The 24,184-nt window shown below is 38.4% G+C and overlaps 1 protein-coding gene across 1 annotated transcript in view; it reads right to left on the minus strand.

Moving 5' to 3' along the window:
• The window catches only part of RRM1 (ribonucleotide reductase catalytic subunit M1), a 47,032-nt gene that overhangs the window by 4,840 nt on the left and 18,008 nt on the right, over positions 1–24,184 (minus strand). The window contains exons 6-15 of the mRNA XM_058305831.2: positions 17,042–17,081; positions 16,621–16,783; positions 13,014–13,155; positions 11,928–12,011; positions 10,573–10,734; positions 10,143–10,222; positions 9,297–9,498; positions 4,892–5,041; positions 4,468–4,689; positions 1,954–2,030 (exon numbers count right to left, since the gene is read on the minus strand). Of these exons, the coding sequence (XP_058161814.1) occupies positions 1,954–2,030; positions 4,468–4,689; positions 4,892–5,041; positions 9,297–9,498; positions 10,143–10,222; positions 10,573–10,734; positions 11,928–12,011; positions 13,014–13,155; positions 16,621–16,783; positions 17,042–17,081 (1,322 nt within the window). The remainder of the gene's footprint in view (positions 1–1,953; positions 2,031–4,467; positions 4,690–4,891; positions 5,042–9,296; positions 9,499–10,142; positions 10,223–10,572; positions 10,735–11,927; positions 12,012–13,013; positions 13,156–16,620; positions 16,784–17,041; positions 17,082–24,184) is intronic.

Raw genomic sequence — 24,184 nt, forward strand, 5'->3', positions numbered from 1 at the left:
AACCCTCACTCTTTTTATTGTGCTAGGTCCCTTCAGGAAACAATGATGTGGAAGTGGTCAAAATCAGACACATATCACAATTCTCCACTATTCTGTAAACAAGTGACAAATTATGCTCAAAATATATTCCTGATTTCCTCTATTGCCTCTTCAATTATAATTTCCTAGAAGAAGGTTAACATTTTTTTATTCTACTCAGTATCAGAAAGAGTGCTTAAGGAAGACTATATAGTATCTGACACACTGAGCAAACCTCAAACTAACTCCAGCTCATCCTTCAATGCTTAGCCTAAGAGATTCTGTAACATCTTTCCTGACCAGGCAGGCAATATACCGAACAAAAGTGTCAAATACAAATGTGTTCCCTACAAGCATCTGTACTTTTATGTGTACTTTAACTATTTGTATCCCATGTCTTATCTTAGTCTTAAGTTTCTCAAAGACAAAGAATATGTCTTTCCCACATTCTATACCTATGGAGTTATACGATGCTTAGCATATAGCCTCATATCCTGATGGAGTCTATATAATTGGGTTCTCAACCCTATTTTGTCACTTTCTTGTTGTGATATCAAGAAAATCACCAAGATTACAGAAAAAAGTTTTGAAAAAGTTATACATATATGATACATTCAAACTATGGAAATGTCTGTAATCACTGAAAGTATTAGGCTGATCTACATATACTAAGAAACAAAGATCTCCAAAATATTTCACTAAATAAAAAGTCTCAGAATAACATGGCAAGTTTGATCATTTTTAAAAAACAAAACTGCATGTGTATGCACATGTATATATATCCATTTGCAAATGTACTGAAAAACATCAAGAAAAATACATGCCATTAACAATGGTTATCTCTAGGAAAAAAGCATAAGTTGTTTTTTTATTTGTTTTGTGGGACAAGTGGTTGGCAGAAGAGGTATAAAGAACTTTCATTTTCTATTCTACTTCTGTATTTGGGCTTCATTAACAATGTGAATTCATGTATTAACTTTTAAATTTTAACAAGTCATGTGTATAAGAAAAATAGTCCAACCACAGTGTTTTTAGAAAAACAAAATAATAAAAATAAAAGAGTACAAGTACACTTTCATAAAAAGTTGATTTTGTATGCAAATATACACATGCGCACACACTCAGAAAAAAGTCTGAGAAGGATGATACACACCAAAATGTAGGTTCTGTGGGGAGGTAATACTGGGATAACTTTCATTTTTCTCCTCATATGTATGATTTTCTAAAATTTCTACTTTATCATTTGAGTAATAAAACATTTTTAAGGCAAACAGATTTTTAAAAAGAACATTATTAAACTACTGCTTTCCTTCTGCAAACATTAAACACTCTGCTTTACATTAACCCATAGATGATACTGACTTATGACGGAAAGCAAAAACAATTTGTTTTGTTATTCACTTCGTAAAACATTCAGTGTACTCTCAAATCATTTAATAGTTTGAAAGGCTTACAAAGACACAATTTTTAAATTTTTCTTTCACACAATTTAACACACTACCCTCCAAAAGCCCCTCGAAAAAACGTATTGACAAATCAAAAAAAGGCCATCTACATATCCAGTGTTGTTAAGCAATAAATAAAAGAGTAAAAAACATTTCAAAGGCAAACACACTTGGAAATATGAAGATTTAATGACAGAATTATCTAAGGACATATCTAAGTAGTTAAGTCCCTAAAACAAGATCATCTGTTAATAATATATAACATGTATTGAAATGCTTTCATTGTGACAAGAATTTGCAAGTTACTACACTTTTATTATCTTAAAGTATCCTTACAAAAATAGTCCTGTGAGGTAGGTCATTTCAGCCCCATTTAAAAGAGGAGAGAAAACATGAGCCTCAGAACTTAAAATGACATTAGCTTCTGAAGAACCAGGATGAGAACACAAACTTTCCTAACTTCAAAGTTACATTGCATCTCCTTACTTACTTTGCAATCTTCTCCTTGAGAAGATTCCAGTTCCACAGGTCTGTGGGGGTAACGTTCCACATATCATACTGAAGGATCTAAGGAATAAGCAAACCAAATTCATGATAAGTCACTTACGGCAACTTAAAACTATGACACACACATGCAAAAACTAACTATCATACTAGCATGCTCCAATAAATACTGTCTTCTTTATATCTGTGTAAGGAACATAAGGTTTAGAAATGTTCCTAGACAGATTCCCATGTAGTCAATCTGAACAGAAGTAAGTGGAGAAAACTGGGTAGATCTTTTCTCTTCCCTGTGTCCTTGCTGAGCCTTCACAGAAGATCCATAGCATATCTACAAACCAGGAAATCATGAAGGCATGTAGCTTCTTTCACGGTAAAAGCATCACTCTTACCTCATCTTTCTTCATTGCCTCGATCCACCCCTTGATTCCATTTACTTAGTTAAATGTCTATTTTCAAACAATCACACAATATCAGCAGAATGTCAGAATTAAAAATAATATCTTATTTTATATGGAAGAGAATCATACCACTGATATCAAAGGCAAGTAGAAAGCATAAATCTAAGACGGGTGCCCCCAGACTTCTACCCCCAACCCCCAGTATATATTCTGTTCATAATCTCTTGAGTGTAGGTGGAACCTGTGAACAAGATAGATCTCACTCCTATGATTATAGCAAGAGTGAATGGTTTTTGTGAATGTAACTAAGATCCCAAATCAGTTGACTTTTAAAGGAAGATTACCCTGGGTGGGCCTGGCTTAATCAGATGAAAGCCCTTAAATGAGGGACAAGGCACTACCTGAAAGGAGAGTGTCTCTCTCCTACTGGGTTTCTTTTTTTTTAATTTTTAAAAAAGATAATTAGATTACACAAAATGTCACACAAAAAAATATAAGGCATTCCCATAGGTCCCACTCCCCATACCTCCCACCCTTCCCCACATTAACAACTTTTTCATTAATGTGGTACAATCACTGCAATGATGAACACATTTGGAGCATTGCAACTAAGCATGGATTATAGTTTACAATGTAGTTTATACTCTCTTCCATTCAATCCTGTAGGTTATGGCAGGATATGTAATGGCCTGTATCTGTCATTGCAATGACATTCAGGGCAATTCCAAGTCTCCAAAACGCCCCCATATTACACCTCTTTTTCCCTATCCCTGCCTTCAACACCTCCAGTGCCCACTGTCTCCACATCAATGATAAATTTTTTCCATTGCTAGAATACCAATAAGTCATAGAATACCAGTAAGTCCACTATAGTCCATATTTTATTCCTCCTACTTGGCTTTCTTTTTTTTTTTTTTTTAAAGATTTATTTATTTATTTTTAATCCCCACCCCCCCTGGTTGTCTGTTCTCTGTGTCTATTTGCTGCATCTTGTTTCTTTGTCCGCTTCTGTTGTCGTCAGCTGCACGGGAAGTGTGGGCGGCGCCATTCCTGGGCAGGCTGCACTTTCCTTCGTGCTGGGTGGCTCTCCTTACAGGGCGCACTCCTTGCGCGTGGGGCTCCCCTACGCGGGGGACACCCCTGCGTGGCACGGCACTCCTTGCGCGCATCAGCACTGCGCATGGGCCAGCTCCACACGGGTCAAAGAGGCCTGGGGTTTGAACCGCGGACCTCCCATGTGGTAGACGGACGCCCTAACCACTGGGCCAAGTCTGTTTCTCTACTTGGCTTTCAAGAAGCAAGACAGCATGAGTTCTATAGCTGCAAGGAAATGAATTCTGCCAACAGCCAAGTGAGCTTGAAAAAGGATCTGGGCTTCAGATAAGACTGCAGGCCTGCTGACACTTTGACTATAGTCTTGTGAGACCATGAATGAGAGCCCAGCTAAGACAGGCCTGGACTCCTAACCCATGAATAATACTGTGAGATAATGAATGATGGTTGTTTTAAGCCTCTTAATTTAGTAATAGAAAACTAATATCTACAGAAATTCTTAAGTCATTTTAGTAATGACTAGCTCCAAATAAAACACAGAGACCATCCTTTCTACTCCTGAGGGCAAAGGTACGATATTAGTTTCCTGGGGTTGATACAAATTACCTCAAACTTGGTGGCTTAAAACAGCAGAAATTTATTCTCTCAGTTCTAGAGGCCAAAAGTCTGAAATCAAGGTACTGGAAGGGCCACACTCCCTCCAGGTGTTCTAGGAGAAATTTTGTTCCTTGCTTCTTCCAGCTTCTGGTGGCTATAAGCATTCCTGGGTTTCTGGCTGTACCACTACTCTCTGCTTCCATTGTCACAGTGCCTCCTGCTCTTCTCTATGTATCTCTTAAAAGGACAACTGTCATTGGATTTAGGGCCCACTAGATAATTCAGTATGATCTCCTCACCCTAAGATCCTTAAGTTAATTACACTGCAAAGACCCTTTTTTCTTAACACTCAAAGGTTCTGGGGATTATGACACGGACACATCTTTTTGGGAGCCGCCATTTAGCCCACTAGGTACCCACTGGCAAAAAGAAAGTTCATCAATAATACTTACTCCCTTGCTGACTGGAGAGCCCTCATAGGTTTCATATGGGCTCTGCTCCTTGGCCAGGTCACAGCTGGCTTCCAGGGCTCCATAATAAATGGTTTCAAAGATCTGCTTATTCAATAACTGAGCCTCTGGACTCTCAAAAGGATACCTCATCAGGATAAAAGCATCTGCCAGTCCTTGTACCCCAATTCCAATGGGGCGATGGCGTTTATTTGATAAGCATGCCTTTGTGCCAACAAATACAGAGAATAAGGAGAGAAAACATTACTGAACAGAAAAAGCAACATTCCGCACCAAGTGATACATACTACCTGTTTTCTTACATCATTCAAATGATAACCATTTAAATAATAACTTGTAGCCTACGATAAACCCCCTCTACCTTTGATTTCAAGAAATGCCAGTAAGCAAAGAAATCTAATCATACCTCTGAGACAGGGTAGAAATTTATATCAATAATTTTATTCAAGTTGCGGACAATAACTTTGGTAACTTCAGCCAACTTCTTAAAGTCATATGTGTGTTCTGATGTGACATACATATTCAGGGCCAAGGAAGCCAAGTTACAAACTGCAACCTGGAATGCAAAGTAAAAGGGTCAAGAATCAAATAATTTTTATTTCTTCCCCCATGTATCAATAATACCACCATGTAGACCACTAATACCCCCTGACATTAAAATTTGAATGACCTCTTTCTCATCATGTCAGTCATTTCTAAATCCCATTGATTCTACCTCTTCGGCATCTATTTACATTAGCAAGCATGCACCGAAAAAACAGGTAAGATGAAGAATTCTGTGTTCCACAGACACCTATCAAATTGCACTGAGATTTTTTATGTATCCCCATCTCATTCACTAGAAAAGTGCTATACAATATGATACCCACTAGCCACATGTAGCTATTTAATTTAATTTAATTAGAAATTCAGTTTCTCAGTTGCTATGGTCACATTCAAGTGCCCAATAGGCACTCAGATACAGGATATTTCTATCATCGCAGAAAGTGATTCCAAAAGACACATGTCTACATCACCACTGTTGAGATTCTGACAAGCCCTTCGCACAGAGGATCTAAATTTGTGAATTCTGAAATACTCTCCAGGTGATTCCCCCCAACTGCTGTATTAATAACCACTATACTAGGTGGTAAGCTTCTTCAGGCAGGGATAAATTCTTATATTTTGGCACCTGGCGCCACATCTGGTATATAGTAGTGCTTAGAAATATGGAATGACTAAACTTCTTTTCCATTTTGATCACAACTATCCCAATCCAAACTCTGAACTCCACTCACCTTGACTAATGAAATAGTTTTCTAACTGGATTCTTTGATACCCTTCACATTTACTCCATTCTACACATGTTGCCAAAGAAACCATTTTTAAAACAAGTTCTGATGATGTAATTCCAAAAAATGCTAAGGAGAAAAATAATGCAGAAAAAGACAGTGTAAAGGGTAAAGGGTGGAGTGGGTACCATGTTTAAATAGAGTTGTCAAAGAAGGCCTCCTTGAGCATGTAACAAATGAACAAAGAAATGGTTAGAAAACAAGTCATGTGACTATCTGGAGGAGGAGCATTTTAACACTTAAGACAGAGAAAACAAGCACACAAGTGTAAAATTCTGAGGCAGGAGAATTGCCTGACATGTTTGAAGCACAGAAGGAAACTAGTAGGGCTGGAGCAGAGTGAACAAGGAAGAAAGTAACAGCAGATGAGGTGGGGGTACCCAGGTATGTAGTTCCAGTTGTGTAGTTGTGAAGGGTACTTTAAGAATTCTGGATGGAATGAAGTACTGATTCATGGATACACCTTAAAAGCATCCTAAGTGAAAGAAGCCACACATAAAAGGCCCATGTTGTATGATACCATTTATATAGACTGTCCAGGATAGGCAAATTCATAGAGACAGAAAGCATTTTCATGGTTGCCTGGTGCTTGGGGAGGGGGAGAATGGATAATGACTGCTGATGGGTAAGGGGTTTCTTTCTGGGGCAATAATGTAGAATTAGACAGTGGCAATGGTGGTGATGCACAACCTTGTGGATATACTAAAAAAATTGGCTTGTATACTTTAAAAGAATTAATTTTATGGTACATGAATTGAAAGAAAGAAAACAACTCTGGATGGGTTGGAAAGTCAAGAAGACTTTTGTGCAGAGGAATGACATATGATTTTTGTTTTAAGATAGGCACTCTAACCTCTATGATATAATCCATTTTGTAAAACAGTTACTTGAGTACATATCAATTTCCTCCTACTAAATTATAAATTTCAGGAGGGTAAGGATTGAGCCAAATTCATTTCATATTCCCAGAACACTTAGTAGCGTTTTATACATAGGTGGAGCTCAATATATTTCATTGAATTAAACTGCATTTTTATTTAGGTTCTAGAATTTGGGATCAGCTACTTCTTCCTCATATTGATAGTTACACCCTATATCCAAGCAGCTTGCCATCTAGTATTACAATTTCTTTTGGCTAACTTCCCCTATCTCCAACTTCTCACACTGAGACACTATAATCAGAAGCAAGAACCATCCTTTTCACCCCAATATTTTGATATTACTTTTCTTTAAAAAACATATAAGGGCTTCCTTCCTCTGAGACACAGGACTGTCAGCCCTTCACTGAGCCAGAGGCATCTCTCCTAACGCCAAGGCTTAATGCACTTGCTCCATCAAACTTGGCACTCTCTGCATAAAACCTATCCCTATTCTGATTTATCCTAGAGGTCTTTCTTCCCAAATGGAAAGTTTTTCTCTGAACCTTAAAAATAAACCAAATCTTGGGAAGCAGGTTTGGCCCAATGGATATGGCGTCCGCCTACTACATGGGAGGTCCGCGGTTCAAACCCCGGGCCTCCTTGACCCATGTGGTGCTGGCCCAAGGGCAGTGCTGATGTGCACAAGGAGTGCCCTATCATGCAGGGGTGTCCCCCACACGCACAAGGAGTGTGCCCCGTAAGGAGAGCCACCCAGCGCGAAAGAAAGTGCAGCCAGCCCAAGAATGGCGCCACACACACGGAGAGCTGACACAATAAGATGACACAACAAAAAGAAACATAAATTCCTAGTGCCGCTGATAAGGATAGAAGCAGTCACAGAAGAACACACAGTGAATAGACAGACAAAGAGAGTAGAAAACTGGGGGAGAGGGGAGAGAAATAAATAAATAAATAAATCTTTTTAATAAATAAATAAATAAACCAAATCCATGTCCCATTTCTAGCTTTTGCCCCTTCTATGAAATCTCCATAGAGATTAGAATTTTATCTCATCATTCATTGAAAGAATGCTCTACATGTTTATATACTTTAAACTGATTGAACATCCTAACATATTTGTTTATTCTAAATTACCATAAGTGTATACTGATATTTTCCTCAAGTAAAGGTTATTACAAAGATGTGCGTTTAAGAAAAAGTTGCCAGTCTTTTCTATATGATTCATAGTCTAAAAAAACTTAAGGGCACAGATCATGCCTTTACTTCCTTTGTAATTTCTCACTGTCTATTTTGTTTTTTAATCTTTTTTTTTTAGTGTGGCACATTCATTGCATTTGGTGAATACATTTTGGAGCACTGCTACATGGATAATAGTTTACATTGTAGTTTACTCTCTCTCCCAGTCCATTCAATGGGTTATGGAAGGATATATAATGTCCTGCATCCGTCCCTGCAATATCATTCAGGACAACTCCAAGTCCCAAAATGCCCCCATATCACACCTTTTCCCCTCTCCCTGCCTTCAGAAACTCCCATGGCCACTATCTCCGTATCAATGATATAATTTCCTCCATTGCTAGAGTCACAATAATTCTACAGTAGAATACTAGTAAGTCCACTCTAATCCATATTTTATTCCTCCATCTTGAGGACACTGGGACAGCGATGTCCACTCCACCTCTAAATTGAGAGCGGGCTTAGCTCCCACATGGCTGATGGATGGAATTCTCCGCTTGCAGTTGTAGACTCAGTTCCCTGGTGTGGTGGTTGACCATCCTCACCTCCCTGTTAGCTGACCTGGGTAAGTCCAACAAACTGGAGAGTAGATATTGCAACTCTGCTGAGGCCCAGGGCCCACCTGGCAAATGGACAGTCCAGAGATTCAAGTCTCCTGAGTATACAACAACCCCAGCACCAACCACAGGTTCAGTAAAAGGGATAGAAAAGGCATGTGTAAAGAAGTCCCATTTGAGTCCAACTTCATCAAGCTCAGGAGCACAAATTTCAAAGTAGGGCCCACTGGCAAGGCACAGAACTCCAGAGCCACCTGCCAAGACCATAAGACCTGGGTGTCTCCATAGCCACTACCTGGGATTGTATCTACTTTGGCTATTTCTAAGCATGACCCTTCTGATGACCTCCTGACTCATTTTGAAGTCTCTTAGCCGTACAAACTCATTTGTCTTTACCATTTCCCCCTTTCATTCAAGGTCTTTTTTTAATTGCATTACCAGCTGGTGCTTGGTAGTAATCCCTCAGTGCCAGGGAGGATCATCTCTGGGAGTCATGTCCTACACTGGAAGGAAGGTAATGCATTTATATGCTGAGTTTGGCTTAGAGAATGGCCATATTTGAGCAACATAGAGGCTCTCAGGAGGTAACTCTTAGGCACCTTGCAGCTCTAGGTTAAGTTGAATTTTCAAGCATACAGGCTCATAAGCATAGTCAACAGTATCTCTCACTGTCTATTTTAGTGCTCTTCTGCTTACAACAAACTATGAAAACTCCCTTCACCCATCTCAAGTGAAATCAAGATTCTAAAGCAGTAAATGCCTAAGAATCTTTCTCAATACTCTAAGGCAGAAGTTCTTCTACCTACCTCATCTTTGCTGGTATATTCTACTATTTCTGTGCAAAGGTTGCTGCATTTGATCGTTCCCAGGTTCTGTTGGTTGCTCTTCCGATTACAGGAGTCTTTGTAGAGCATGTATGGGGTACCTGTCTCTGTCTGAGACTCAATGATGGCATACCAAAGCTGCTGAGCTTTCACAACTTTTCGGACGCGACCCTGTTTCTCATAACTAAAAGCCAAAGGTAATATTATTTTAATATTTATTCCCTAAGAAAAATCTTCATTGCAGACAATTTGAAGAAACGACATTAAATATAAAACTCTTCACACTCTTAAGTTTTTAAAATAAGTTAGCTAAGGGAAGAAAAAAAGGAATGATACTCATTTTATTCTGACAGCTTTAAGCCCCTTCAAACACACTAAATCAACAACACTTTTACAATAAAAAAGAGCAGAACCTAAAGTAGCCAAATTTCCTAATACTTAAGGAACTAATGAAACATGTCCTAGTTTTTCATAATACCTGTTTGCAATATAAAGAATAACTCATTTCATTAAATACACTGTATGACAGACCAAAATAATAACCCTATTAGTCATCACTTCAGTTTTATTACAAGGACCAATTAAAAATCACAAGCTTCTATTTATATATAACAAAGTTTTAAGAAAGAAGAGGATAGGAAGCAAAATTTTGGTGAAGAGCCAGGGAGCAAACCTGACCAAAACTCAAGTATTAATCACATTCTCTCCTAGATGTTCCTGAAGATTCCTAGGGACTGGCTAATTACTGATAGACTTTTGAAATTTTCATTCCCAAATAAAAGAAACACTTGGTCAAAACATTATTAGACTTCTATATATTTCTCATACCTTTCATATAGCTTCTCAAATTCCTCTCCCCACACCTCATCCAGACCAGGACACTCATTTGGACACATCAAAGACCAGTCCTACAAAGGGGAGAATAGTAGCATCCATAAGAAGGTTTAAATAACCAACCACAGCCCATTAGAAACCCTGCAAGGAATGGGGTGCTAACATAAGCTCTCTTGGAAATAACTTTAGGCTCAGGCCTGAACATCTAATTCTGCCTGTTTATATATGACCTTTTAAGTATTTGGTTCAGATATCATCTACTTTAGAAAATAAAATGCGAAAGGCAGTAATGGCATCTCTCAACTTTCTCAGAGTGCCTTTCATGGCATCACACATACGTTGTTCTTCCTAAGCATGATTTAAGTTGACTGAGGAAGAGAAAGCTCATGAATCAAATCACTATGAAGAGGTACTTAACTCTCACCTGATTAGTCTCCACTCGCTTCATGAAGAGATCTGGAATCCAAAGAGCAAAGAAAAGGTCCCTGGCACGCTGCTCTTCCTTTCCTGTGTTCTTCTTTAAATCAAGGAATTCAAAGATGTCTAAATGCCAAGGCTCCAGGTAAATAGCAAATGCTCCAGGTCGCTAATGGTAAATAAATGATCGTTCTTTCCAAAATCAGTATGAAACAAGGAAACTTCATATATTAATTAAATGAGATAATATAAATAAAAGTAATATAAAAAGTGTAAAAGTAATACAGAAATCTTTTTTCTTTAAACAATTCTAGGAGCAAGGAAGAACTGACTTAAAGAAAATGTGTAAGAAAGATTAAGTATTTGAAGAGACAATGAACTAGAGATGCAGCCTCTGCTTCACGTGTAGTCTAGCTCACTTTATACTACATAACATGTATGTAAAGTCCAAAGAAAATGGTTTTAACTTTGATATTTTAAGCTGTGCTCTTTATTAAAGATCAAAAAGATGTGATTTGTCCCATCAAGGTCCCATAGATTAGCCCCAGCGCATCCCTGGAGGTGGCTTCCTCATCTGTTTGCTCATTGTTTTTGCTTTTTTGTTCGTTGTCTATGCTTGTTGTCTGCTCACTGTCTACTCGCTGTCTGTTTTTTCTTTAGGAGGCACTGGGAACTGAACCCAGGACCTCCCGTGTGGGAGGTGGGTGCCCAATCACTTGAACTACATCCACTCCGTTTGTTTTTTGTTTTTTTGCTCATTGTCTGCTCATTGTTTTTGCTCATTTTCTGCTCATTGTCTGTCTTCTTTAGTGGGCACCAGGACCTCCCATATGGGAGGCAGGCACCCAACCACTTGAGCCACATCTACTCCCCCCAATAGGTTTTTTTAAAGTTCGTATCAAAAGTAAATTCATAAACTAACAGGTGATTAGTGTGCCTACATATCTGTAAGAGGTAGACTCAAGTCATAAACTACCCTGATGATAAAAGTGGCTTGATTACTTTTCCCTTATAAAACAGGGAGGTCCTTTGTTGACCTTTTAAAAGAAAAACTTTGAACACTTATTATGATCCCTTTTTGAGGTGTGGGTATTGAAAGCAAAGGTGCATGAAGAACCTTTCAGGGATAATATAAATAAATGTCTACATCTTGGTTGGGTGGTGACTGCATGGGTGTATATGTTTGCCAAAACTCATTAAACTGTATACTTAAAGTGTGTGCACTTATGAGTAAATTATATCTCATAAAATCGATTTTAGAAGTAATTAGAAACTATACCCAATTAAACCATCTCATTAAAAGCATACATGGCTAAAGACTTTCAGTTCTGATTTCCAATATTTTCAAGCAAGAGAACATACCTTATTCCCACCTTGATCCACATATCGGGCTGTATTATTATACACTCTCAGCATTGGTACAAGGCCATTGGAATTGCCATTAGTCTGAAAGAGAGATGGAGAATAAAAGCATCTGGAAGAGCAGAAGGAACTCAGCAAAGACAGAGAACAAAATGGTCTAACATTAAACAAATGACTCTCACTTGTTTCAACAAAACAAGTATCTAATTTCTAGATAGTAATCTATAGTTTTACCAGTTAACCATTTCTATCTCTGCTTTGGAAATACAATAATGTCCAAAATAAAACCAACAAAACGTTGAATTAGCTACAATTATGCACAAAATTATTTCATGGCATCTCTAATTTACAATGAGATAGAACAATTATAATCATAGGGTCCTTAATTGGGGCAGCTAAATTTAAACTCCACACCTGATAAAGATCAGTATATAAATCTTATAAAAAAGATCATATATATTTTGAGAGAAAGTAAGAGTAAAAATACTACTACAATGTCTTTTACCCAAAAAGAATCCAAGGCAACTTACAATAAGAATTACAGAATATGAAAAAATAAATACAATAAATAAGGTAAATGGAGATTTCCCAGCAATAAATGGATTCCAGAATGAGAACAAGAAAATACCAAGACTTCAAGGGCTGGAAGATATCTCATTAAATTCTTTAAATAATCCTTTTAACTCCCAGGCAAACCTTTAAACAGTCTAGAAAATAAGTGAACAATGACTCACTCTACAATTGTATGAAAGTGCTGTGATATACACAGCACCTTCAAAACACCACATAATGAACTTGTTTCCTTCTGGGCTCTGTCAGTGTATGTTAACTTTATCTTAAATGGTTAAATATTTTTCTCACTTTACAGACAAGGAAACAAACAGGGATATAAAATAACTTGATGTTGCCCCTCACTACTATTAATAGTGGAGACAAGATCTAAATCCAGATCTTATCCGAAATCATTATCTAGACTTGTGATGAAAAGTTAACTAGCAAAAGTGTGCCTTTCAACAACAAGACTGGTTGCTTATGAACTTGAATCTCCTAATCTACGTTTTTTGAAAGTCATATGACAGTGCTTACCCCAGCAATGTAGCTGCCAGTAGCTCGAATACAACTCACAGCAACACCAATTCCCCCTGCAGACTTGGAAATGAGTGCACACTGCTTTAGAGTATCATAAATGCCTTCAATACTATCATCTTTCATACTCAGGAGAAAACAGCTACAACAGGGAAAAAGTCACAACTCAGAGCAAGGAAAAGAAACCAAGCAGAATCACAAAAATCATAATACAATTAAAAGACCGTAAGTAAGTTTACAAAGCTCCAAGGTGTTTCTAGATGGGGAAAAAAAAGCACCTTTTTTCCCTGGTTATGACAATAAAACATTTCAAAATGAGATTATTAAAATCATCCTGCTGCCTACACTTTAGGTTAAACCTAGGAAAAAGTTTTACAGATATACCTGAAATATTAGTTCACACTTTTTCGCTAGACTGCAAATGTGCAATTATCACATTTTCCTCCTGCAAATTCATAAGTCTTTTGAACCTGTAAGCAAACCAAGAAAAATGAAACAGCTATCCAATTCTGATATGTCCACCAATATATAACTCCCTCATAATGGCTTTCTAAAGACAACCCTTTAGTAATCCCTTTTTTCTTTTTTTTAAGATTTTTGTTTTTTAATTTATCTCTCCCCTTCCCCACTCCCCCCGCCCAGTTGTCTGCTCTCTGTGTCCATTTGCTGTGTGTCCCTCTGTGTCCACTTGTATTCTTGTCAGTGTAGTACCTGTGCTTTTGATCTCATTCTGCTCCTCACCTCAGGAACTTTACTCTACCAATGATCCCTTCCCTGTCTTGAATATTTAGCCACTCAAATGGCTTCTATCCGCTGACTTTTTCTATTAACTATTCAAATATTTAAACAGATAGAATATGACAAATACTTTGTATTTACCAACTACCTCAAAAATTAGACATTACAAATATCATCTAATTGTAATTCCCTACAATTTCCATACATTTCTATTTTCTTTTAGCATTTATACTTGTTCTACACAAATATTCTACATTTTAAAATTTCTGGTAGCATATGTATTTATCCTTCTGCAACTTCCTTTTAATTTGATATAGTATTACAGATATCCTTCCTCTTTGTCCATGTAGCTTCAGTTTATTTTCACTGCGGTTAGGTATTCCCTTGTATGAATACATCAATATATTTATCCATTTTCCTGATGATGGACATTTAGATTATTATCCATGTTTACCATTCTAAACAATTCTGCTGTGAAAATTCTTGAGCATGTCTTATGCATATGTCCAAGTGTTTCTGTAGGGTATAAACCTAGGAGGGGAATTCCTGGCTCAAAAAATTATGCATATATTCCACTTTACTAAAGATTGTCCAAAGTGGATTGACAAGTCCATTCTCCATCTAGCATGATATGATAGTTCCCTGTGTTCTACATTCTTGCCAACACTCAGTATCACTTTCATTTCATTTTTATCAGTCTGATAGGTAGAAAGTACCACATTATGTTGCTAATTTTCTTTTCCTAATTATTAGCAAAGTTTGTAAATAACCCACATTTATTGGCCAATCAAGTTTATTCTATGAATTATTTGTTTATATCACTTGCCTATATTTCTATGTGATTTTGCGTCTTTTTCATACAATCTCTCTTTAATGTTTTGCAATTATCTTCCCCCACCCTGAAACTTGGTTTTATACTGTTACCAATTTTCAGAAGTTTTAAAATTTTAATATAGTAAATTTTGCAAATTTTTCCCTATATAAAAAGTACATTGCTTTTTATCTTATTTTAAGAAATCCTTCACCACACTGAAGTGATATTTACTCTTCTATCAAGGAGCAAGCTGAAGTATTAAGATTCATTATGTCTGCAAATCACTTCAAAAGAATTCAAATTTTTTTTTATTTTAAAAATTAATAAATTTTAAAAAAATATATGGCAAACTTAGTAATTTTTCAGGCTAGGCAGAAGTAGGTGTTTAAGTGTTCATTGTCTCTTCTTTCAACTTTCTTAATGAGTTTGAAAAAAAGTTTGGAATAAAATAGGTATTTCTCTTACATGTTCCACCAAAAGACCTTACTTTCTCATTTAGCTTTTATTTGTATTTTTTTTTTTAAGATTTATTTTTTACTTATTTGTCTCCCCTTCCTATGCCCTCCCCCAGTTGTCTGCTCTCTGTGTCCATTTGCTGTGTGTTCTTGTGTCCATTTATATTCTTGTCAGCTGCAGTGGGAATCTGTGTCTCTTTTTGTTGCATCATCTTCCTGCGTCAGCTCTCTGTATGTGTAGCGCCACTCCTGGACAGGCTGGACTTTCTTTCACTCTGGGTGGCTCTCCTTATGGGGTGCACTCCTTGCACGTGGGGCTCCCCTACGTGGGAGACACCCCTGCGTGGCACGGCACTCCTTGCGCGCATCAGCACTGTGTGTGGGCCAGCTCCACATGGGTCAAGGAGGTCCGAGGTTTGAACCGCAGACCTCTCATGTGGTAGGCGGACACTCTATCCATTGAGCCAAGTCTGCTTCCCCTCGTTTGGCTTTTAAATTGAATTTATTTTTGAATATCACATGAAGAAAGGAAATCTAATTACAATTTTTTCCATATTGATGATCAATTTTGCTAGTACCCTTTTCCCCAGTGAAATGCACTGACACTTCAGTTATACATCAAGTCAATCAAGTTCTCAAGTTTTTTAGCTCTCTTACACTGCAGTGGCTTATTTGTCTATCTCAGAGTAAACACCACACTGTCTTAATTATCATAGCTTTATAATAGAGTTGAAATGTGGTAGTGCTTTTTCTTCAAAACTACCTTGCTATTTGTATTGGTTTCCTGTGGCCACTATAACAAATTGCCACAAACTTAGTGGCTTAAAACAATAGATATTTATTCTATTAATATCATTCTGAAGGTCAGAAGTTCAACATCAGTTTTACTGGGCTGAAATTAAGAATACTCCTTCAGGAGGCTCTAGAAAAGAATCCATTCCTCACCTCTTCCAACTTCTGGTGGCTGTAAGCAATCCTTTACTTGCAGCTGCTTCATTCCAATTTCTCCCTCCAGCTTCACATCATTTTCTCCTTTTCTGGGTATATCAAATCTCCTTCTGCCTCTCTCTTAAAAGGACACTTTGGATTGGATTTAGGTCCACCTGGATTAGGATCTGATATCTTTTATTTTTGTTTTTTTTAAAGATTTATTTTATTTATTTCCCCCCCTTCCCCGTAAGTTGTCTGCTTCTCTGTGTCCATTTGCTGTGTATTGTGTCAACTTGTATTCTTGTCAGTGGCACCCAGAATCTGTCTCTTTTTTGTTGCATCATCTTGCTGCATCAGCTCTCCATGTGTGCAGCACCATTCCTGGGCAGGCTGCACTTTTTTCACACTGGGTGACTCTCCTCACGGGGTGTGTTTCTTGTGCGTGGGGTTCCCCTACGCGGGGGACACCCCTGAGTAGCACGGCACTCCACATGGGAGGTCCAAGGTTCAAACCCAGGGCCTCCTGACCTGTGTGATGACCTGGCCCACGCGGAGCACTGATGCACGCAAGAACACACAGTGAATGAACACAGAGCAGATAACGGAGGAGAAGGGAAGAGAAATAAAATAAATATTAAAAAAAAAAAAAACAACTATAGATGACACATACCTAGAAAGTTGTGGGCGGTTGGTGCCAGCATTGAATAGAGTAGGAGAAGCATGAGTAAACCACTTCTCAGAGAGTAGATTGTATGTTTCAATAGCAGCATCAATATCTTCTTTGTGAATCCCCACAGATACCCTCATCAGCATATGTTGTGGTCGTTCAGCCACTATAAACAAAAGAGGAGTTTTCACATGATAGGATATATCAGAAAAACTAGACTGAAATACATACTTGAATCAAAAAAAAGAATACCACAAGAAAATTAGGAAAACTTTAAACAACTAAGGGGGACAATTGTTCATAAACTAAACCTAACGTTTAAAATGTTATAAAAGATTTTAAATAGAAATAAGGATAATAGCTCAAAGCTCTATATTCAACATAATGAACAGGAAATACGACACACAAGCATGTTCATTTTTACCTTTGCCATTGATCTTCAACAAATAGGACCGCTCTAGTGTCTAGAAAAAGCAAAGCAACCAAAAATTTTTCAGAGCTCAGTTTTTAAGGAAACAGTGGATATATCAATCACAATAAAGCAATCTGTTTAAATAGTCTCAGCTTTTATATAATTTTAAAAAAATAGCATAGTTACTCTTTCTAGCTTCAGTTTGGAACATTAACAATTGGAAAAGACTGCACAAAGATTTCCCGAAAAAGCCAGATCTATACAAATTAATAACTGAAGGTATGGTTGTTACCATAATATCATCATCATCATCATGGCAAACACCATAAAGTGCTTACAACAGGCTAGCCGCTGATCTAAGCAACACATACACTCATTTAATCTCCACAACCCTACGAAATTCACACTCTAAAGATGAGGAAACTGAAGCATAGAGAGATTAAAAACCTTAGTAAAGGGGTGGAGCCAAGATGGCGGCAGGGTAAGGAGCTCCTGGAGTCAGCTTCTGAAACAGGGCAGTTGGTGGTCACCCAGAGCTACCTAAAGCACCTTCTGGAGGACCCAGGAGACCAAAGGAGTATCCTGCAACATCCTTGACAGTGTGGAAGGAGGAGACTACCCATCTGCACAGAGGAATTGTGGGTAGAGCCCTCCACGCCACGGAGGTCAGGGCCCATGGCATGGAAGCCACCTCGGGAGCTATTTTGTGGTTGGAGTTGAAGTTCCATCTCCCCCAATAAAAACGGGAGGAAAACACAAGGTGGCACTGACTTCAGCTACTGATAAGTGGATTCGGCGGGTTGAAGTAGAATCCTAGGAACAACTAAACTTTGAGCCTGTCCAGGTCAGAAGGAAGCTGGTGGCCGCCATTCTGACCCCGCCCCAGGCATGAGGGGAAGTGGTGCTGACTGAAAATCACAGTGCTTTTAAGGACTGGCTTCTTTCTACCCAGGCTGGATCACAGGTGTAGCCTAAATCCCAGTCCACCTTCAGCAGAGAGGTAGCTCGGAGGACTTGCACCACCTCCCTGGCAAGCTGCAAGCCACGCTGCAGAGGCTGGTGCCCATCCTACTCTAGGGACACAAGCCACCTTAGGAGCTATTCCATGGCTGGAATTAAAAGCCATTTCCCATAAACAGTGGAGGAAGAGACATGTCCACTGACCTCAGCTGCTGATTAGTGGACTTGGCTGACTAAAGTATAATCCTAGAGCCAACTAGGGTCTGAGCCTGTCCAAGTAGGAAAGAGTCCGGTAACTGCCATCTTGACTCTGCCCCAGCATGAGGGGGAGCTTGGCTGACTGAAATCCAGTGAAGTTAGGGACTGGCTTCTTTCGACCAAGATCAGCCCTAGCCTAGGCTCCTGCCCCACCTCCAGCAGAGAGGTAGCTGGCGGAACCTGCACCAGGCTCTCCAGGGAAGTGCAAGTGCGCTCCGCTGGCAGAGGCTGAATAGTCGGACACCTGGGGCTCATTCCCACACCCCAAGAGAATAGGAGAGGAGCTGGGTCTCAGCCTCTCTGGGCAATGGTAGGAGTTTTCAGCCCATACAGATTTGTTGAGTGCCTTTCAGCCCATCTCCATCTCTGTCCCCCCACAGGATAGGAGGGGGCTGGTGTTGCCTCAGCCACTCAGGGCAATGGTTTTAAGCTGCACAAATCTGACTGTTGGGCACCTGTGCCTCCACCTCCATCCCCAATAGGACAAGAAATGGACTGTGTTTACCCAGCCTCTTTGGGTAAATGCAGGTGCTTTTGGCCCACAGAGCCTGGTCTGGTGGGTACTTATAGACGCACCCTCACCCCATAATAGGAAAGAAGGGGGCTGGTCTTTCCGTAGCCTTTTTGGGCAACAGCAGACCTTCAGCCTGCATGAACTGGACTACTGGATGCCTATGAATCCACCCTCACCCCCCCCCCCATTGGATAGGAGGGTTTTGGTGTCTCCACTGCTTCTCTGGACAACGGCAGGAACTTTTAGCCAACAGGGACTGAACTGTCAGGTGCCTATGGATCCAACCCCATGCCTTAAGAGGACAGAAGGGGGCTGGTGTTTCTTCAACCTCTCCAGGCAATGGCAGGTATTCTTAGCCTAAAGGGACTGAACTGTTGAGTGCCCACAGAACCACCCCTACCACCCAATAGGATAGGAGGGAGCTGGTGCTTCCTGAGCCTCTCTGGGCAACGGTGGGACTGAACTGTTGAGCATTTGTGGTTCTGTTCCCACCCCCTAAAGGACAGAAGGGACAGTACTCCCGGAGCCTCTCAGGGCAACCGCAGGCATATTTGACGCACAGAGATTAGATTGTTGGGCACTCCAGAGGGTCCATTCCCACTCCTGGTAGGAGAGTTTACCTCTCCTGCAGTTAGCCGAGCAACTGTGGTCATCTTGGGCCCACACAGCATAAATTGCTGACCAAAACTATAGCTCCATCCCTGCCTAAGATAGGGGAGGAAGAGGTGTGAAGCTTCATCACTGTCTCTGGGTAACTACAGACGGTCTTATGCCCAACTGGGATTATTATGCTTGGCTACAGCTCTGTCCCTACCCTTGACATAGGAGAAAGGTGGGAGAAGCTTCATCACTTCCTGGGGCAATGTGGGCAGCTTCAGCCTCCATAGCTTACAGCACAAACTACATCCTTGGCTGCTACTACACACCTAGCAAGGAGGAAAACGTAAGAAATCCCTAAACTAAAGGGAGAAACTGTACCCAGAATAAATACATAGCAAGCCAGATGTGGAAACACCAACAAAAAATTACAATCCATACCAAGAAAAGAGAAGAGATGGCCCAATTAAGGCACAAGAAAAGCCTGCAGATGACATAAAGGAGTTTGAGACAAGTAATTTTAGATGTTCAAATAAATCTCCTTAATGAATTCAATGAGATGGCTAAAGAGATTAAGGATATTAAGAAGACACTGGATGAGCAAAGAATTTGAAAGCATACATAGAAAAATAGACCTCATGGGAATGAAAGGTGCAATAAATGAAATTAAAAATACAGTGGAGGCATATGACAGCAGATTTGAGGAAGCAGAAGAAAGGACTGGCAAGCTCAAAGACATGGCCTCCGAAAGTGAACAAACAAAAGAATAGTTGAAGAAAAGAATGGAAAAAATTGAACAGGGTCTCAGGGAACTAAATGACAGCAAGAAACATGCAAACATACATGTCACAGGTGTCCCAGAAGGAGAAGAGAAGGGAAAAGGAGAAGAAAGACTATTTGAAGAAATAATGGCAGAAAATTTCCCAACCCTATTGAAGGACATAGATATCTATGTCCAAGAAGCACAACATAATTCCATCCGAATAAATCCAAATAGACCAACTCCAAAACACACACTAATGAGAATGTCAAATGCCAGAAGCAAATAGAGAATTCTGAGAAAAGCAAGAGAAAAGCAATGCACAACATATAAGGGATACCCTATAAGATTAAGTGCCGATTTCTCATCAGAAACCATGGAGGCAAGAAGGCAGTGGTATGATATATCTAAGATACTGCAGGAGAAAAACTGCCAGCCAAGGATTTTACACCCAGCAAGATTATCTTTTAAAAATGAGGGCGAGATTAGAATATTTACAGATAAACAGAAACTGAGAGAGTTAATAACAAAAAGACCAGCTTTGCAAGAAATACTAAAGGGAGTGTTACAACCTGAAAAGAAAAGACAGGAGAGAGAGGTCTGGAAGAGAGTCTAGAAATGACAACTGTATCAGTAACAGTAACTAAGTATCAAATATAAAATAACAGAAAAAACACAAAGATCAAAATAGACGAAATAAGAACTGCCTTTACAGTAATAACATTGAATGTCAATGGATTAAACTCCCCAATCAAAAGACTCAGACTGGCAGAATGGATAAGAAAATATATGCCATCTATATGCTGTCTGTAAGAGACTCGCCTTAAACCCAAGGATACCAATAAATTGAAAGTGAAAGGATTGGAAAAAGATATTCCACACAGGAAGTAACCAAAAAAAAAGCTAGGGTAGCTACACTTACATCAGATAATACAGACTTTAAAAGCAAAACTGTTATTAGAGACAAGGAAGGACATTACATATTAATAAAAGGGATGATTCACCAAGAAGAAATAACAATCATAAATAATATATGCACCTAACCAGGATGCCTCAAGATACACGTGGCAAACACTGGCAAAACTGAAGGGAGAAACAGACATCTCTACAATAATAGTTGGAGACTTTAATACACCACTCTCAGCATTGGATAGAACATCTGGGCAGAAGATCATTAAAGAAACAGAGAGCTTGAATAGTATGATAATTGGACTAAACCTAATAGATATATACAGAACATTGCACCCCCAAAACAGCAGGATATACATTCTTTTCAAGTGCTCAGGGATCTTTCTCCAGGATAGACCATATGTTGGGACACAAAGCAGATCTCAATAAATTCAACAAAATTGAAATTATACAAAACACTTTCTCTGATCATAACGGAGTAAAGCTGGAAATCAACAAGTGGCAAATAAAGGGGAAATTCACATATATATGGAGGTTAAACAATACACTCTTAAATCACCAGTGGGTTAAAAAAGAAATTTCAAGAGAAATCAATAAGTATCTCATGACAAATGACAATGAGAATACAACATATCAGAACCTATGGGATGCTGCAAAGGCAGTGTTGAGAGAAAAATTTATAGCCATCGATGCTTACATTAAAAAAGAAGAAAGAGCTAAAATCAATGACCTAACTATACAGCTGGAGGAACCAGAAACAGAACAGCAAACTAATCCTAAACCAAGTAGAAGGAATGAAATAACAAAGATCAGAGCAGACATAAATGAACTTGAGAAGAAAAATACAATAGAGAAAATTAACAAAACCAAAAGTTGGTTCTTCAAGAAGATTAACAATATCGACAAACCCTTAGCTAGAATGACTAAGAAAAAAAGAGAGAAGATGCAAATAAATGAAATAAAAAATGAAAAAGGGAACCTTCCTACTGACCCCAACAGAATAAGGGAGATCATAAGAGGATACTATGAATAACTTTATGCCAAAAAACTAGACAATGTAGATGAAATGAAAAAATTCCTAGAAATGTACAAACAACTAACACTGACACTAGAAGAAACAGAAGACCTCAACAAGCCAATCACAAGTAAAGAAATTGAAACAGTCACCAAACAGCTCCCCAAAATGAAAAGCCCAGGACCAAACAATTTCACAGGTGAATTCTACAAAGCATTCAAAGAAGATTTAATAACAATCTTACTCAAGCTCGTCCAAAAAATTCAACAGGAAGGAATGCTACCAAACACATTCTATGAAGCCAATTATCACCCTAATACCAAAGCCAGATAAAGATATTACAAAAAAATAAAATTAAAGACTCATTTCTCTAATGAATACAGATGCAAAAATCCTCAAAAAAATACTTGTTAATTGAATCCAAGAACACATTAAAACAATTATCCATCATGATCAAGTAGGTTTTATACCATGCATGCAAGGCCGTTTTAACACAAGAAAACCAATCAGCATAATACACCACATTAATAAATCAAAGAAGAAAAATCACATGATCTTATCAACTGATGCAGAAAAGGCATTTGACAAAATACAGCATCCTTTCTTAATAAAAATACTACAAAAAATATGAATTGAAGGAAATTTTTTCAACATGATATAGGCCATATATGAAAAACCCACAGCTAACATTGTATTCAATGGTGAAAAACTAAAAGCTTTCCCATTGAGATCAGGGACAAGACAAGGATGCCCACTGACACCACTGTTGTTCAATATAGTGCTAGAGGTTCTAGCTAGAGCAAACAGGCAAGAAAAAGAAATAAAAGGCATCCAAATTGGAAAGGAAGAATTAAAACTTTCACTATTCTCAGATGATATGATTGTATATCTAGAAAATCCTGAAAAATCTACAACAAAGCTGCTAGAGCTTAATAAATGATTTCAGTAGAGTGTCAGGATACAAGATCAATATGCAAAAATCAGTGGTGTTTTTATACACTAATAATGCACAATCTGAGGAGGAAGCCAGGAAAAAAATTCCATTTACAATAGCAACTAAAAGAATCAAACATTTAACAAGGATGCAAAGCACTTGTATTCAGAAAACTATAATGCACTGCTAAAATAAATAAAAAAAGACCCAAATAATTGCAAGAACATTCCATGCTCATGGACTAGAAGACTAAATATCATTAAGATGTCAATTCTACCCAAATTGATATACAAATTGAATGCAATCCCAATAAAAATTTCACCATTTTTAAGCAAATGGAAAACAAATTTATCTGGAAGGGTAAAAGGCCCTGAATAGTCAGAAACATCTTAAAAAGGAAAAGTGAAGTTGGAGGACTCTCACTTCCAGACTTTAAATCATATTACCTAGCTATAGTGGTAAAAACACCATAGTATTGGCATAAAGACAGACACATAGACCAATGGAACTGAAGTGATGGTTCAGAAACAGACCCTCACATCTATGGCCAAGTGTGATTTTTGACAAGCCTGTCAAGCCCTCTTAGTTGGGGCAGAACAGTTTATTCAACAAATGGTGTTGGGAGAACTGGATATCCATAGCCAAAAAAAAGAAAGAAGACCCCCACCTCACAGCTTATACAAAAATTAACTCAAAATGGATCAAAGACCTAAATATAAAAGGAAGTACCATAAAGCTCCTAGCAGAAAACGTAGGGAAACATCTTCAAGACCTGGTGGTAGGTGGTAGATTCTTAAATCTTACATGAAAAGCACAAGCAACAAAAGAAACCATGGATAAATGGGACCTCCTCAAACTTAAACATGTCTGTGATTCAAAGGAATTCATCAAGAAGGTGAAAAGGCAGCCCAGTCAATGGGAGAAAATATTTGGAAACCACTTATCCAGTAAGGATTTGATTTCCATTCTATAGAAAGAGATCATACAACTCAACAATAAAACAGCAAGCAATCCAATTAAAAAATGGGCAAAAGATTTAAATAGACATTTCTCCAGAGAGGAAATACAAATGGCCAAAGAGCACATGAAAAATGTTCCATATCACTAGCTATTAGGGAAATGCAAATTAAAACAACAATAAGATATCATCTAACACCACACAGAATGACCATTATTTAAAAAACAGACAAAAATTAGTGCTGGAGAGG

The sequence above is a fragment of the Dasypus novemcinctus genome, chromosome 10, assembly GCF_030445035.2.
Source record: "Dasypus novemcinctus isolate mDasNov1 chromosome 10, mDasNov1.1.hap2, whole genome shotgun sequence".
NCBI lineage: Eukaryota > Metazoa > Chordata > Mammalia > Cingulata > Dasypodidae > Dasypus > Dasypus novemcinctus.